Below are 14,341 nucleotides of genomic sequence, written 5' to 3'. Positions count from 1 at the left end.
GAATTAAGCGTGTGTGGCACATATGCTGAATGATGTATATAGTACATCTATGGAGATAACGACTAGTCTGTGTGCTCTAAATATCCTTCTCAATCTAAAACATGTTCCATTCGCGAGATTCATCTTCCGATTCAATGTATATCATGAACTTGCCGCTGCTTCCGACGTCCTCGCCTACTTTCGATGACCCAGGGCTATTTTTTTCATCCCTCCAGCCTAAATACGCATAGCATTGGCTGAAAAGCCCGGATTGGAGGGGCTTGGCGCTTGTATCCATCATCTCCAACGCACGTCGGTCTATAAGATTTGAATCTGCCAAGAGACTTGCAACAGCTGCAATACTGCATGGATTCTTAGGCAAAACGTTGTCCGTATTCATCATCACGGAGCCTAGTATACCCAATACCAGCATAGCTGCAAGGATTCCTTCCAGAATCCGCGTTGAAGTCGCATCTTGAACCAGTCGCAGTCGATTGGGCACCGTGATATTCCCAACCACTCTTGCTCGAGCTGTTGTTTCATTCGATGTGCCACGAGAGTAGGAGTTAAATTGCTGCGCGGTAATGAGTCCTATCTGGCGCTTTATTGCTTTGATGACCTTTTCGCTTTGTTCAGGAGCTCCAAGGTCTTCAATTGGAATGCCGTACTTTCCAGTAATCAGGAAATGGAAGAAAGCGTCTGTCATGGGGTATGATTCGCGATCACCCAGGACCCACCACTCAGAAATCGGCACGTACACATCTGGAACCAGTTTTGCGGTTGACTCGTCGGGTATTGGGGGGTGGTTTTCGGTAATTTCTAGTCCTGGCAACTTCAAGCGTACTGAAGCGTCGACTGTTTCTGCGTATTGCATGCACGTGATAGCCATAATAGTCTTAACGGATGTATTGCTCAACTGGCCCCAGATGTACGAATTCATCCAGCGAGTGGGAGAAGGAAGATAGAGGTTTTCTGGCAAACATGCGTAATATACCGAGTATCCGAAGTGTTGGGATTGAAGTTGTTTCCCGCTGAACACCATTTGCGTGTGATTCGTTTTTGTTCTGTTATTTGAGCAAAACAGATAGGGCAAATTGACCGTCAGCATATATTTGTCGGTCGAACCATCTTCCACCGTAATGTTTGGATTCAGCTCTGCGATTGTCCGGAGCTGACAGGAAGGAGCAGCCCTCAGTGCAGGCACTTTGATGTCTACATAAGAGCTTTCCATGGCCCTGCTCGGACCCAAAAGATCGTGTGGTAATATTTCCGGGAGCGCAAGGTCGTCCCATGTCCAACTCGGAAATGTCAGGTTGTCTTGGAGAATGTATTTCGCAGTGACAATTCCCGTGACCTCACCGTATTCGTCTGTGTACAGAGGAGCTGGCGCAATGGCTTTAGGGCTTGGAAAGCTGCCATTCTGTATAAAGGTTGAGTTGATATGTCGAGGGATGTCAGTGGCTGAGTATAAGCCGCTGGTGATGATGGTCAGAAAGAAGGCGGCTCCAGTCGCCAATGTCGTTGCCAGCACCGCAAAATGCCTTGATCGAATTGCAAGAAAGATATTATGCAGTCCGAGAGAGTCCAGAAAGCTCAATTCTAAGGAGTTTTTGATCTTGGCACCAGTAGACTGTTTTAAGCGAGCGTATGGTGCAAGACACCGCGTATTGAAATCAATGGTCGAGTAGAACATACTTATTGAAACCATAATCATTGCAGGAATAATTGTCCACAGGTAGTGCACGTATTCATTGAATGAAATATCTCCTATGCCGTTCTCTGCCTGCGAGCGATATAGGACGATCTCCAAGGCTGCAATGATCATAGCGATTATGGCAAAGCCAGAAGCCCGCCAAGCTAGACCTGGAAATGGCTTCCATGCGACGTAATCAGATGTAGAATTCAAGTTGGCCTCATTGTAATCATCCGTTGTGTCTAGAATTGCAGTGCCCCGAGGTGTGCTTTGCAAATAGTAGCGTCGACCAGCTAGACGAGCATGAATATCCTCCATGCTTGCTGCCCCGGTGCTGCCGACAGATTTCCGGAGATCCTCGCTATTGGCTAGGATTGCTACAATCGAAGAGATGTAACTTGGGTTCCATTGAGCCAATGTCTCACAAGACACAAGGAAAATCATGCAACCCAGCAGAAGGACCCCCAATGAGAGAGAGACTTCCATCACTCGAAGGGGTAGCTGCGATATCAGCACTCTATTCTCATGTACAGTTGCGTTGCCATATGATGTCGCTTTCTGTTTTTGAGATCCCAGATGCAGAAGCTGCGCGGCCATTGCGCGGTAATATGACACGGTTACGTTCTCAAGCACATCAACCTCGAAGAGTGGTTCAAGCTTGGAGGTTGCTCCTGTCAGCCACATGCCAAGTGCCACTTGCGATTGAACCTCATATTTCGCTCCAATTCTTAGGTGTTTTTCAATGGCTCTGAAGCCTTTGCTGTTTCTGAAGCCACGGATCACCGGGTCAACCAGGTCAGCAGCTATAAGACCCGACAGAGTCGCATTTTGAAAGCCAAGAGTTTCGAAACGAGCTTTCGATGATGATTCGGATGCCTTGACTTCCGCCTTAAGGGTCAGGGATAAGAGGGACGGTTTGCATATTAGTGCAACAGAGCGACGCAATGTGTTATTGGACGGCATTTTGTCTTCAGCTTTGGTCTTAACGATCAAGGCTTCTTGGCTAGTGGCCACGACGCGCTTCCCTCCAGGGCCACTTGTATTGTCGCACTGCCCTACCTGAATCCCCGCTCCAAATGGTGCATCATTGGCCGTCAAATCTAGTGTTACGTTTGAGACTTTGCATGATGGAGTAGCTAGGTCGACAAGAACTGATGGAGGGCTGAACATGGCTGGCGGCCAGCTTTTAACCGTTACATCGGCAATATCACAGTCCAAATCTGACATTAAACCTTGAGTTGGTACGGTGATATTCGCATCAGACGGAAGATCCGAGACGGAGAATTCCTGAAATGCAAAATTTGCAGTTGAGCCCTCGGGAAAGGGGACGTCCTGGAAAAGAACACCGTTGAGAATGTCGTATGCCTGCAACCCAAAGCCATCCAGTGTAGAGCTTTCAATGTTGAAATTACTATGTATCTGGATAGGAAAATTGGCCTTGTCAACTTGAACTTGTTGCAGCGAAAAAGACCAGTGGAGAAAACGACGAGAAGGCGGAGAAGTATTGACAAAGTGACGCCAGCAGCGACGATGAAATGCTTGTTCTTCAAGGCTCTCCATATGGACACAGGTTGCATCTCAGATATGTAGTCCAAGAGCACACTATTCTCCGCTTGTTGAGGTCCATGAAGCATAGAGTACCACGGCGCACTTTGTTTCGCTTGGAACTCGACGCGCGACCAAAACAAGGCAACGATGGTAAGTATCGCAGTAGGTCCATAGGTCCAAAAGTAGTGGCGACTTTCAACCGAAGATGCGATGCCATTGTGAGTTTGAGAGAATTGGTTGAGGGTTTCCAGAGTCGCTATGATTGTGCAGAGGGAGATGGTGAAAAGAACCAACACTCGCCTTCGGAGATAACATGGTCGCCATCCCGGCGTTTTATCTTGAGCGTTATTTTCCGGGGATAAAGTCTTCGCTGACTGGATATACGTTTTCATGGTCATCGTGGTGGGGATGGCTTTGTGGAGATGGTCATTCCGGCCAAAAGGGGATAGGGATTGAAACTGAAAGCAATGACACGCTTTTCAAAATCATGCAATCGCATCCTTCTCCAAAGTTTATGTTGGAAGATGTCAGGCAGTAGAAAGGTCTTTTTTTCTGCCCCATACTTTTCTAGCCGCCGAGGCTGTCAACCTCCATCCCGGCGGTTAAAGGAAAACCCTGAGTGGATGGACGATGGACGCCCTAGAGTTCTCAGGGACCTCAGAGTGACTAGCCTTTGACCAGTCAGGGCGTTTTTATTTTAAGAAGGTTGGTGTATTTGCAATCTTTCGTGGGGGTTCTCCCAACAAGGCGGGGACGTTTCAGGATCCCTGCAAGGCGCTAAAATGAAGATGTACTCACGGAGCATAATGAAAAAGCGCGGTAGGTCGGGAATTTCATACTGGGAGGCAATCATCGACATTGATAATAGTCATCTGCTCGGATGCTTTCTACTGCGGGACGTGACCTGCCTCCCGAAGAATGGAGTGGCTTAGTGGCCAATGATGGCAGTGTTAGAAATCAGCTGTCAATGATAATGGACAGACGAGGCTATATAGATGTTTTCCTTCACATGTGAGATGCTATGTGCGCGCGTGGAATAGGGGTAGTGGTATTAATGAGAGCACGCTTGCAGTAAATAAAGTTGTATCAGCAACGAGTTTCCAGCCTTATGGTATAGTAGATCATTCGAGATAGTATGCTGAAACTTTTGAGTAATTTGAGAGAAAGACAAAAACAGTGAGTGAATGAAGGGGGAAAACACTATGATTTAGGTAGGAGGCCCTAGGGCCACTTCCAAAAGTGGAAGGTATCCGTCCAGCTCTAACAAACTAGCCTCAGGCTTCCACGTCGCGAACGTGATATTTTATTCGATGAAGTATATGCTACACACTGCGGTTTGTTCTCACTCAGCTGTGCCATTGGATATGAATATCATACTTTCCACGGCGAAGATGGCAAGATCACACACACATATAAACATTGGGTGTTGAAAGGAAGGGCTCATCCAGGCTTTTTTTGGACTGTCCAGTGCCAATAAATCTATACTACATTTTGAATTGTATGGATTGGAGTTGCTTGTTTCGAACGAATTTCGCTATCAATAACCCAGTTACAATCTGAGTTTTCGAATCTCGTATATAGAGATGCTTGTATCGCGAATGAACGTTTGAGTCAAATCTTCGGCTCATGTCAGTAAATTAGCGGCGTTTCTAAAGCAATTAATTCAGAATATCGGCAGCATTCAGCCCGGGCTTTTCATTGCTGGATGATTGTTTTTAAGGCATCCAGTTCACCGCACATAGTCTTTTGCACGGGAGTTGTGCTGCTTGTGAATGAGCATTTTGGTAGAGAACAGAGGCCAAAAATGAAAAATGCTCATGTCGATAGGCAATTGAAAATTTGCCCTTTTGTCGGCAAATATATTGATTTGACAGTCCTAGGTCACTCGTAAAGAATTCTAGTTTGTTTTTTTCGCATGGGGATGTGGTGTATTTCAACGGAATGATGTGATATTCAGCCACCAAGATGCCATTACCACTAACCGTTGATTCATGTTGACCCTTGTTGTCCCTACACCTCTCACAGCGCAATAGATGATTGCTCAATACTTGGCCTAATGATGCGACTCAATGCCAAGTGGTCTGTTATCAATTAAATCATGCTCAGGGCAAAGTATTCCGATGAGATCGTCGCTGCGGGATGTATAAGAAGAGTCCGAATGATCCAGATATATCTTGGAGAGAAGGATAGCTTGAAAAAGTTTCACGATTTGGTTGTAATAGCTTTGTATCGCCAGCATGGCCACTATATTTGCCACAAAGAAAGGACCGACTGAGACAATCTCGACACTCAAAGGTACAGACACAGATTCATCTACTAGCCTTGACGTTGCGCCATTGGCCGAACCAGCAGAGGAGCGCCGGTTTTGGTTCCAGCGAGGCAAAGACTACAATCCTGACGCGGTTGCGACCCAGCCATCCGTCTATGACAACCCAGACACTGCAAAGGAATTTCAACCCCGAGCTGACTGGGAGAATCTTCACCGATTCGACCCATCTGCTCGGTGGACATGGGGCGAGGAGTATAAATTGATTCGCAAGATTGATCTTCGTATCATGGTATTTACTTGCCTCATGTTCATGTGTTTGGAGTTAGATCGCGGCAATCTGTCACAAGCTCTAACCGACAACTTGCTTCCCGAGTTGAATATGACCACGAATGGTAAATAAAGAATCGGCTTTGTATGTTCTTCTCTGTTATCATAAGGCTGACCGCTGTGTTCTGTTTTTAGACTTCAATCTTGGAAATACAGTGTTCAAGCTCTCATTCCTCTGCTCAGAGCTACCCTCTCAGCTCCTCAGTAAATGGGTTGGACCTGATCGGTGGATTCCTACCCAAATGGTTCTTTGGTCTGCAGTTGCGATGGCTCAGTATGGGCTGAAAGGAAGAACCACATTTCTTTTGTGCCGTGCCCTGCTTGGTATATTACAAGGTGGATTCATCCCAGATGTAAGTTAGTCACGTTCCTGTGTTGGGCCGCTGCTAACAGACTCGAAGGTGATATTGTATCTTTCCTACTTCTATAAACATCATGAGCTATCTTTGCGACTTGGCTTCTTTTGGACGGCCATGCACCTTGCGGATATTCTTGCTGGATTCCTAGCTTTCGGATTTTTACATCTTCGTGGTGTGCAAGGTCAATCGGGATGGCGCTGGTTGTTCTTGTTGGAGGTTAGTAGAGATTTCATGGCGTTTTGAAAAGACACCAAATTACTTACATCAAGATCAGGGCCTTCTGACACTTCTATTTGGTCTGTCTGCATATGTTTTGATGCCACCTGGGCCATGTCAGACTGCTAATTGGTCCCGGGGCAAATCAGGCTGGTTCACTGCGCGGTCAGTTATGTTATTTCTTTTGCGAACTTTGCATTTTTATTGACGGGATTTGACAGAGAGGAAACCATTATTGTTAATCGAGTAATTCGTGACGACCCAAGCAAAGGATCCATGCACAATCGAGAACCTATTACCCTCAAATTACTCTGGAAGAGTCTCAAAGACTATGATCTCTGGCCAATATACATTCTTGGACTTACCTTCCAGACACCAGTCGTTACCCCCAAGCAATATCTTACTCTTACGCTAAGAGGCCTCGGATTCGACACATTCGTGACCAATCTTTTGGTTATTCCTAGCGAGGCGCTGTCCATTGTCTTCATTCTACTTATTACATACGTCTCGGAAATTTGGAGCCAATTGACTTTTGTAGCTATGATCGGACAGATATGGATCCTTCCATTCTTGGTCTATTTATACGTGGTTGACATCGATACCGCAAACAAGTGGTCGGTGTGGGTCGTGATGACACTACTACTGGCATATCCGAATGGTAACCTATTCATATCTGTTGCGTACTTGATATGACGGCTCACAAAATCACAGCACATGCTATTCAAGTCAACTGGAACTCTCGCAATTCGAATACTGTCCGATCCCGCACGGTCTCGGCTGCCATGTATAACATGTGTGTCCAAGCATCGACAATTATTGCTTCCAATATCTATCGCGCTGGTTGGTCATCAACTTCCTTCTTCTATGAGAGATTGTTCGGCATTCTAATTCGGCTCAGATGATGCTCCCCGTTACCGAAGAGGCAATCGTACTCTAGTGGGACTTGCTGTCTCGAATGTCTTCATCTATTTGTTGACTAAGGCGTACTATGTCTGGCGCAATCAAAGTCGCGATAAGAAATGGAATGCCATGACGGCCGACGAGAAGATTCAATACGTGGCAACCACTAAGGATGAAGGAAATAAGCGACTAGATTTCCGATTTGCGCATTGATGATTTCGCTGAGAATTGCGCATTTGACAGAATTATACGTGATGAGACGGGAAGAGCTCACTTCGTCTATTAAAGCGTAGAATTTACATAGTTTTGATATCAAAGCAATACGATTGTACGGCTGCCTGTGCGGCCTTTTGATGTCTTACAGAGCTTCTAAGTGGTCTTTCCAGTGGAAGAGACTTTGACATGTATAACCTCCGATGAATAAAACTTTGACTTCGCTTATGCTACATAATCCCAGAAATAATTAGTTAGGACTATCATTTGATTTAAGCGAAGTGTCAGATCTAAAACAACACACTTCTCCTTTTAGTGCTATTGGTCGGGCCCTACATTGCGTGCTTGAGTAGATGCATGCAATGTAAATAACATCTAGCCAACAAATACTTAATTTAAACTAAGCGATCAGTGTCATGGCTTTAGATTGATCTGATTGAACGCATCTTCTCGGCCTACCTCTTATAGGTATAGTGTCGTTTGTAATCAACTATGTTGCGCAACCTCCAGTAGATATGATCCCATCACGACAACAACACCAGATGGCGGGATGTCAACCAATTCCCGGGGAAAATGACGAATGTCGACTTTGACAGCATAGATTGACTGTTATCTATCAAAACGATCAACATGAAAGACGTGCTTTCGTGCTAACTGTGCGACAACCCCGTTCCAGATCTGCGGGGTTGTGACAGTCAGGGCTGGGCACAACAGCAAACAGATGTCGCAAGCGGATAATCGGCAACATCCTAAGCGTCGCGAGGTATAAAATGGATGGCCTCGTCCCAGATATGGTATTTCAGCATCCACAAGCAACGCGAACCAACAATCGCCACTCTATCAAACACCACTACCATGGCATCTGCTGTTACTCAAACCGCACCTACGGCGGTACCCACAGTCGAGGACAAGATCACACTGACAGGTCTCGCACGTGAGCCTCTCAAGTCAAATGGAACTCTTGATGCTTTCGAGTCTTTCGACGTTACTCCAGTCATCGGACGCGAATTCCCCAATGCCAACTTGAAGGACTTCTTGCGCGCCCCCAACTCCGATGATCTGCTTAGGGAACTTGCTTTAACCAGTTAGTCATATCCGCAGCTACCTGAGAGACATAGCTGACATGACATCCTAGTTTCGCAACGCGGAGTCGTCTTCTTCCGCAAGCAGGATAGTCTAGACAATGACCTGCAAAAGGAGCTTGTCCAACGACTGGGCGAACTCTCCGGCAAGCCAAGCACATCTGGACTGCACATCCACCCGATAGCAAACTCATCCCGGGAGCACGCCGTCAAGGATGACGAGATTAGTGTGATCAGTTCTGCCAGCCTCGGAAAGCTATACAAGGACAGAACCGTGCGAAAGCAAAGTGCGCGCAGGGAGTGGCATAGTGATATCACCTTTGAACCGATTCCTAGCGATTACACCCTCTTGCGCCTCACAGAGCTCCCCGAATCTGGTGGTGGTAAGATCATCTTCGATACTCTCTATCAAATGGACCGCAGACACTAATCCTTTTTCAGACACCTTGTGGGCCTCGGGCTATGAAGTTTACGATCGTCTCTCCCCACCTTACCAGAAGTTCTTGGAAAGCTTGACCGCAACATATGCGCAGCCCGGCTTCAACGAGGTTGCCAAGCGCAACGACTTCTCAGTCCACCCTGGCCCTCGTGGCGCGCCGGAGAATGTTGGAGATGAGCTCCGAGCTGAGCACCCTGTCATCCGTACTAACCCCGTCACCGGCTGGAAGAGTGTCTTCGCTGTTGGCACCCACGTGCAGAGGGTCAACGGTGTTACCGATGAGGAGAGCCGTCATCTTCTTGACTGGTTCGTAACACTCATTGTCGAGAACCACGACCTGCAAGTGCGCAATCGCTGGCAGAACCCTAACGATCTTGGTATGACCCCTCGTGCAACCTTGTGAATGCCTCATCTAATTTTCGTTATAGCTATCTGGGATAACCGATCTGTGTACCACGCAGCGACTTATGATTACGAGGGGCTTGGCCCCCGCACTGGACACCGTGCTGTCGGCCTTGGAGAGAGACCTTATCTGGATCCCAAGAGCATCGGAAGACGGGAAGCGCTCGCTAAGGCCGCATAGGTGGCTTTTACACAGTTCATCTTGAAAGTATAATCTCTTCTTAAGCAATTCAATCACAATTCTTGGTCCAAAACACGATCCACAAGTGCATCCTTCATTTTGCCTTGTATATTATACTATATCATGGTACTTTTCATCGCCTTACTTCCATCACATATATTGTATGAGGACCTCTTAGTCTTTTTCAACGATCTAAATGGTCTACTGGGAGAAAGCCGCATCCTTCATAGCGAGACTGAGTAAGAAATCGAATACTTGCGAGTGAATCTAAAAATTGGATAGATCAAGAGCAATATCCGAAGAGAGTGTGTATTCTGACCATATACAACATACACCAAGTTCCAAGATCGTCCCTCGGCATTGGATTTGCGATGGATCCACCAGGGGGAACCGAGCCGGTCGGCTTTAGCACGGGCCTTGGTTGCCTAATACGGTAATAATCACTTTCCCAATAGGAAATCACATTCAGTAAATCTCCAGGGATATTGACCTGAGGGATTCCGTCAATAGTTCAAATTGATTCCAGATACCTCGTGCAGATTTGGCATTGATTTTCCTGTACATATCAAAATATTTTGCCCTGGTGTATCTTGTAATCGCTAGTATATATATATCGCATGAAAATGGGAGGATTGGACTGCCACTAGGCACGAGCCGTCTCTTTTTCCGTAGCAACGAATTGCCAATATCGCTCCGCAGACATCCTCCGCCATGACTTTCCCCAGATAACCACACCAAGGAATGTATACGTGCAAAAGAATGAGATCAGAGACACTGAGATAAAGCAGTTTCGAAGACCCACAGACTCGATCCAAGGCGTGATGGCATAGCTGAAGCTAAATCCTATTGTATTCCGGATGATATTGATGGAAACGAAGGATTCACCAGCCATTTCTTTGAAACAATCGACAGCGTACGCCAATGAGATTGCACTCGCACAAACGACTCCAAAGGTGGTGATACCAATCCCGAGGATCAAAACCATGTAGTGGGCCCCTTGACTAGCCCCTACTCCCCACATGAGCAGCCCCCCTGCAGCGATAGGTGCGGACACGAGAAGGCCCCACAGCCTATGTTCTGGTTCTCGGACACCTCCATTACGCCTTGCCAGTTTGATCGCGAGAGAATCTGACATCTTTCCCGCCCAAACGGATGCAGCGCCACCGAAGACGAACGGGGACAGATAAGCAACACCGACCATTGTCGGAGGGAGGTTGTAGGGACTTGATCCCAGGATACTCGAGATTGTCGCGTTAATCACGCTGTAAAGGGCTAGGTTTGATCCGTATAAGAGACCACACCAGAGAATATTAGGAAAGAAGAAAGGGATTTTCAATGCCTGCCAGCTCTTCAGTGCCATTTGCTTATGAGTTGGACGGCCTGGTAAGATTGTGGTCAATGCTAGCCTCTGCCGGCGAGGCTTCAGATCAGTGGCCATTCCAGTTTCACCTAACATTGTGACTGGTCGAGTCTCGGGTCGGTCCGCACTGGTGGATCCTAACTCTTCATTGTCATCCGGCGGGATAATTTCATATCGCTGGTCCCCGCTCTCGGTTGTTTTGCGAAAGTAGATTGTGTCCTCCATGAAAAAGAATAGTATCAGTGCGCAGATGCCCAAAAATATTGTAGCAAGGTACATGACCCATTGCCAGCCTAGGCCATCCGCTATGAACCCAGCGAGAAAGGGAGCAATAAAGTTTGATCCGAACAATACAAAAGTATACAGGGCCATATAGTTTCCTCGCTCATGGGCGAAGAAGAGATCCTGGACGGACAATTCCGGTAAAGACTCCACGGACGAACAAAATAATCCCAGGAGAACGCGGTGTGCGTACCATTGGCTGGCGCCATGAGCCAGTGGCACCCATAGAACTGGTCCGATGGAGAATACAATGGTCACAAGGTAGACCAATCTGCGGCCGTAGGTCATGGCGATGGGCTGCCATAAGAGATTTGCCCATCCTTGCATCAACTGCATCAATCCAGTGCCCAGATTGAGATCTGCAAGACTGACTCGTTGCGATTCGGATATTTGTGTCATGATGGAAAACTGTGCTGCTGTGCATATTCCAATAGCAAAGGTGTACAAACATACCATGCCGATATTGAGATTCTTCCATCGTTGTGATCGGTTGAGGGGATCATTTGGATCTGTACTGGGCTGTGGTTGTAGAACTATTCCTTTCCTTTGAGCAGATACATTGCTATCATGGGCTGTGTCAATGAGGAGAATAGTTCCAGGTACATCATCATGTGCATGGTGGTCTGGGAGATCCTCCATGGTAGGATCTTCCACAGATCGAGGAATATGGGAGATGAGGAAGATAAGGGGCAATTCAGTGTGCTGTTACAGCGAGCTTGGAATAAATGTGATACATAACACTGAATCGATCTGGATGGTCGGATATCCGCTGCCAAGATGACCACATGTGCCGATAAGCTCTCGGATCTCGGATAACAAGATATTACCCAAATAGGCAAGTGAGCTAAACAACCCTGGAAGCAAGTGAGCCAACCGTCGAAGGCTGGAGATAAGCACTTTGACATTCCCTTCTTAAAAACCTTCTATTTCGTTGATAAAATCAAATGTTTTCCACGGCAAGGCAAGCCAATTATCGCCATTCGAATACGAAAAGAGACCTAAACACTCATTGACCGGAGGTGTAAGCCCATTGCGACTCTGCCGGCTCAACAAGATCACATCGCATAAATGAGATGGGTGTGCACTTTACTTGCCGTAGAGAACAGCGACGGTAGATAAGGCTCGATTGATTCTAGAGCAGGTTTAGGATTGTGGGGTTGCGTGGCTCTTCGGCTACCATGATTTGCCGTATCCATCTAAAGGAGCGCTATATTGCTACAACGCGGGGTCAGTATCCACTTGGCATGCGCAACTATACAGATAGTCAAAGAATATGCTTGATTAGGCAGGCGGCCTTATCCCGATGACGGATGTAAGGGGGTTTCGGATAAGAACCGTGAGTATATACATGCATCCCTGCCTCTAGTAACTTTGACGTACAGAAATCATCCAAATGGCTTCTGAAACCCAGCCCTCCACAGAGATCTCACCAGATCCAAAGCATGACTTGATAGAGAGTTCTCAAAGGGCCATTCAACGGGAACATGATCTAACCGTACGACAAGCCCTTTCCAAGCATAGGAGTGCTATCTTCTGGGCGGCCTATTTCATTCTCCCTGGTTTTGTGATTGGTTATGATCCAACAATCCTTGGCAGTTTGGTCGGTGTCCCACAATTTCGAAAAGACTTTGGCTACGAACACCCTGCTGGATCAGGCACTTACGTTCTCGCTCCTTCTTGGACATCCGCATTCCCCTACGCACCTATCATCGGTTTCCTGGTGGCTCCAATTTGGGCAGGATGGTGTGTCGATCGCTTCGGCCCCAGGAAGACACTCTTATGCTGCACGACCTTATCTCTAGGAACTCTCTTGATGGAAGTTCTGGGCAATACTGCCGGCATCATTTTCGCCGGAGACCTCCTTACTGGTCTCCTTACAGGCGGCTTTCCCGTTCTTGGACCGGCATACATCTCAGAAATCCTCCCTGTCAGTCTTCGAGGTGTTGGACTGGCAGCCAACAACTTTGCTCAGGTAGCCGGGTCATTTATTGCAATCGGGATCTTGCGCGGAACAGAAACACGTCCCGACAAATGGGCTTATAAGATCCCTTTCATCACAGAATACGCTTTCCCTGTTCTCTTCATCCTTGGAGCGTTCTTTGCCCCCGAGACGCCCTGGTTCTTGGTGAAGAAAGCGCGATACGAGGAGGCCGCAAACTCTCTGAAGCGCACTGGATATACTGAGGATCTCGACGACACCTTGGCTCATATGAAAGAAACCATTCTCATGGGCGAGCAGTGTGTATCCACAACCACCTATCTTGATTGCTTCAAGGGCACAAACTTCCGACGTACTTTGATTTGTTCAATCTGTTACAGTGGTCAATTTTTCTGCGGAGTTAACGTCGTGTCTTCATATTGTACCTACTTTTTCCAGCTGGCGGGTGTGTCGACGGATCAGGCCTTTGACCTGTCTCTTGGTCTTTTTGCACTCGGTATTGTCGGCAACGTAATGTCATGGCCTTTATTGTCCATCTGGGGTAGGAGACTTCCCTACATTTTGACTTGTTGCGCAACTGCAACCCTCATGTTTCTGATTGGATTATTGGATCTGGCACCATCTTCTAACAAAGGCGCTCTTTACGCCAAGTCTTCCATGTTGCTCGTCTTTTACTTGATATACAACTTTGGTCTTGGACCTCTTGTTTATGCCTTGATTGCCGAGATCCCAAGCACAACAATCCGCGGAAAAACAATGGGCGTGGCATGTTCTTTCGCTCATATCTTTTCCCTTGTTATTACAGCTGCCCTTCCGTATGCAATGAGCCCTCTTGAGGCAAACTGGGGTGGCAAAATTGGATTTTTGTTTGGCGGACTGAGCATTGGGGTGATTGTTTGGGCGTGTTTGTGTCTGCCAGAAACCAAGGGCCGGACCTTCGAGGAACTTGATATTCTCTTCGAGAGGAAGACGCCAGCTTGGAAATTCAGTAGCACTGACCTGACAAATTTTGATCGTGCTACTGTGACTTAGGGCCAGAAAGCATCTTGCTAGTGTGTCGATACCAGCAACACATTCCTGGTGCGACATAAGGGGCGCTCCCAACAGCGTCCTACGGCTTCTATGTCGACCCTGTTATTATCTTTCAATCAT

General features: G+C 47.1%; 5 protein-coding genes across 5 annotated transcripts; 3 read left to right on the top strand and 2 right to left on the bottom strand.

The window, feature by feature from the left end:
- Positions 1 to 94: 94 nt before the first annotated feature.
- Positions 95 to 3,618, bottom strand: N7500_000631 (DUF3433 domain-containing protein; the record flags this gene model as incomplete). Its single annotated transcript, XM_056671777.1, has 2 exons — positions 95 to 3,065; positions 3,119 to 3,618. The coding sequence occupies 2 exons, from the start codon at positions 3,616 to 3,618 to the stop codon at positions 95 to 97; spliced, it is 3,471 nt and encodes a 1,156-aa protein (XP_056537350.1).
- Positions 3,619 to 5,457: 1,839 nt separating this feature from the next.
- N7500_000630 (uncharacterized protein) lies at positions 5,458 to 7,504 on the top strand (the record flags this gene model as incomplete). The annotated part of the gene is made up of 7 exons (XM_056671776.1): positions 5,458 to 5,881; positions 5,952 to 6,169; positions 6,218 to 6,391; positions 6,450 to 6,556; positions 6,613 to 7,049; positions 7,103 to 7,231; positions 7,290 to 7,504. 7 exons carry the CDS (start codon positions 5,458 to 5,460, stop codon positions 7,502 to 7,504), a joined length of 1,704 nt encoding a protein of 567 aa, XP_056537349.1.
- An 855-nt stretch (positions 7,505 to 8,359) lies between these two features.
- Positions 8,360 to 9,608, top strand: N7500_000629 (TauD/TfdA dioxygenase family protein; the record flags this gene model as incomplete). The annotated part of the gene is made up of 4 exons (XM_056671775.1): positions 8,360 to 8,588; positions 8,640 to 8,969; positions 9,028 to 9,402; positions 9,454 to 9,608. 4 exons carry the CDS (start codon positions 8,360 to 8,362, stop codon positions 9,606 to 9,608), a joined length of 1,089 nt encoding a protein of 362 aa, XP_056537348.1.
- Positions 9,609 to 10,251: 643 nt separating this feature from the next.
- N7500_000628 (Major facilitator superfamily domain general substrate transporter) lies at positions 10,252 to 11,889 on the bottom strand (the record flags this gene model as incomplete). Its single annotated transcript, XM_056671774.1, has 1 exon — positions 10,252 to 11,889. One exon carries the CDS (start codon positions 11,887 to 11,889, stop codon positions 10,252 to 10,254), a length of 1,638 nt encoding a protein of 545 aa, XP_056537347.1.
- Positions 11,890 to 12,643: 754 nt separating this feature from the next.
- N7500_000627 (Major facilitator superfamily domain general substrate transporter) lies at positions 12,644 to 14,221 on the top strand (the record flags this gene model as incomplete). Its single annotated transcript, XM_056671773.1, has 1 exon — positions 12,644 to 14,221. One exon carries the CDS (start codon positions 12,644 to 12,646, stop codon positions 14,219 to 14,221), a length of 1,578 nt encoding a protein of 525 aa, XP_056537346.1.
- Between the last annotated feature and the right edge of the window lie 120 nt (positions 14,222 to 14,341).

Source organism: Penicillium coprophilum (assembly GCF_028826855.1).
Source record: "Penicillium coprophilum strain IBT 35676 chromosome Unknown utg000001l_segment0_segment0, whole genome shotgun sequence".
In the NCBI taxonomy this organism is placed as follows: domain Eukaryota; kingdom Fungi; phylum Ascomycota; class Eurotiomycetes; order Eurotiales; family Aspergillaceae; genus Penicillium; species Penicillium coprophilum.
This window is presented reverse-complemented; position numbering and strand designations above follow the sequence as displayed.